General features: G+C 41.6%; 1 protein-coding gene across 1 annotated transcript in view; it reads right to left on the reverse strand.

Annotated features, from left to right (window-relative positions):
• LOC104771132 (DEAD-box ATP-dependent RNA helicase 3, chloroplastic-like) overlaps window positions 1-2,068 on the reverse strand; it is a 7,186-nt gene extending 5,118 nt beyond the window's left edge. The window contains exons 1-5 of the mRNA XM_010495606.2: window positions 1,926-2,068; window positions 1,713-1,828; window positions 1,170-1,639; window positions 784-920; window positions 528-685 (exon numbers count right to left, since the gene is read on the reverse strand). Of these exons, the coding sequence (XP_010493908.2) occupies window positions 528-685; window positions 784-920; window positions 1,170-1,639; window positions 1,713-1,828; window positions 1,926-2,068 (1,024 nt within the window). The remainder of the gene's footprint in view (window positions 1-527; window positions 686-783; window positions 921-1,169; window positions 1,640-1,712; window positions 1,829-1,925) is intronic.

Genomic DNA, 2,331 nt, shown 5'->3' on the forward strand with positions numbered 1-2,331 from the left:
GAGAGAACAAAACCTGAATGGGGAAGAGGTGAGTGATACCACGCTTCTCAAGAGACTCTTCAAGACGCTGAGGCAAACTAAGTTTAGAGATAGCGAGTTCTTCACCATCATCGGCTTCAACGTTGTTGTCACCGTCAAGGTCGAATTCGTCGTCATGGTCAGAAAGACCAAGACTTTTGAAAGCTTCTTCACTGAGAACAGAGTTAGGGGTGGCGACAGCAGAAGGAACAAGAAGAGAAGAGGAGTGGATAAGACGAGTTCTACGAACAAGAGATAAGGGAGTGAAGAAAGGCTTATCCAGAGATAGAGATAAGCAATTAGACCTCTTTTTGGAATTGGGTTTGNAAGCATGCTTTGTCGCTTCGATGGAAGATTCTCAAGAATCGATTCCACAGCCTCCTCAAACCCAACAGCAAGCATCTGATCAGCTTCATCAAGTACCAAATACTCAACTTCTCCCAACTTTAGACTCCTTCCTTCAATCAAGTCAATGATCCTTCCAGGAGTTCCAACAACAACATCAACACCACGAGTCAGAGCACTCTGCTGAATGGTGTAAGAAACCCCACCATAAACACAAACAGTGCTCAAATAAGGTGCAGACTCCTTAATCTCCTTCTCCACTTGCTTCGCCAGTTCACGAGTCGGTGCAAGGACAAGGAACTTAGGAAGATGACCAGACCTCCTACTCAATTACAACAAAAAAAACTAAACCTTTAGCAAAATCTAATGGAAAGGTCAATGAAAACAAAATGGTATACCCAAAGTAAAATAAACAAAGACCTGAAAGCAGTGTAGTCTCCAGCTTGCTCAGTAAGTCGTTTAATGATAGGGATACCAAAAGCTAGAGTCTTCCCAGTTCCTGTCTTTGCACGAGCTATAATGTCACGTCCTTCCAGAGCAGGTACCAACACAGCTCTCTTCATAAACATATACCAAAAAACATCATGTCAATAGAGACTCAAACATATCTAAACATCATACTTCTTAATCAAAACACATATTACCTACAAAGGAACCATCTTTTTCAGAATTTTGAAATTGGAAATGAGAAATAATGGAAACCTAAGCTACCTTATCCACAAAGGAACCATTTTTTCCAAGAATTCAGAAATTGGAAATTGAAACCTAAGGTAAACTTATCCAAAAAGAGAAGGAGAGAACAAAACCTGAATGGGGAAGAGGTGAGTGATACCACGCTTCTCAAGAGACTCTTCAAGACGCTGAGGCAAACTAAGTTTAGAGATAGCGAGTTCTTCACCATCATCGGCTTCAACGTTGTTGTCACCGTCAAGGTCGAATTCGTCGTCATGGTCAGAAAGACCAAGACTTTTGAAAGCTTCTTCACTGAGAACAGAGTTAGGGGTGGCGACAGCAGAAGGAACAAGAAGAGAAGAGGAGTGGATAAGACGAGTTCTACGAACAAGAGATAAGGGAGTGAAGAAAGGCTTATCCAGAGATAGAGATAAGCAATTAGACCTCTTTTTGGAATTGGGTTTGGAGATTTCAAGGTGAGGGACTTGGTAAAGCGATGGAACTCCTACCGTCGACGCCATTTTTTTTTGGAGATAGTAGCTCGACGGAGAGGAGAGGAGAGGAGAGGAGACGGGAGGAAGGAGATAAGGTGAGAGAGAGTGNCCTTCCAGGAGTTCCAACAACAACATCAACACCACGAGTCAGAGCACTCTGCTGAATGGTGTAAGAAACCCCACCATATACACAAACAGTGCTCAAATAAGGTGCAGACTCCTTAATCTCCTTCTCCACTTGCTTCGCCAGCTCACGGGTCGGTGCAAGGACAAGGAACTTAGGAAGACGACCAGACCTCCTACTCAATAACAACAAAAAAAACTAAACCTTTAGCAAAATCAAATGGATAGGTCAATGAAAACAAAGGGTATACCCAAAGTAAAATAAACAAAGACCTGAAAGCAGTGTAGTCTCCAGCTTGTTCAGTGAGTCGTTTAATGATAGGGATACCAAAAGCTAGAGTCTTCCCAGTTCCTGTCTTTGCACGAGCTATAATATCACGTCCTTCCAGAGCAGGTACCAACACAGCTCTCTTCATAAACATATACCAAAAGACATCATGTCAATAGAGACTCAAACATATCTAAGCTCATACTTCTTAATCAAAAGACATATTATCCATAAAGGAACCATTTTTTCTCAGAATTTTGAAATTGGAAATGAGATATAATGGAAACCTAAGCTACCTTATCCACAAAGGAACCATTTTTATAGAATTTTGAAATTGGAAATGAAACCTAAGACAATCTTATCCAAAGGAGAGAAAGAGAGAGAGAGAGAGAGAGAGAGAGAGAGAGAGAG

Source organism: Camelina sativa, chromosome 20 (assembly GCF_000633955.1).
Source record: "Camelina sativa cultivar DH55 chromosome 20, Cs, whole genome shotgun sequence".
Lineage (NCBI taxonomy): Eukaryota > Viridiplantae > Streptophyta > Magnoliopsida > Brassicales > Brassicaceae > Camelina > Camelina sativa.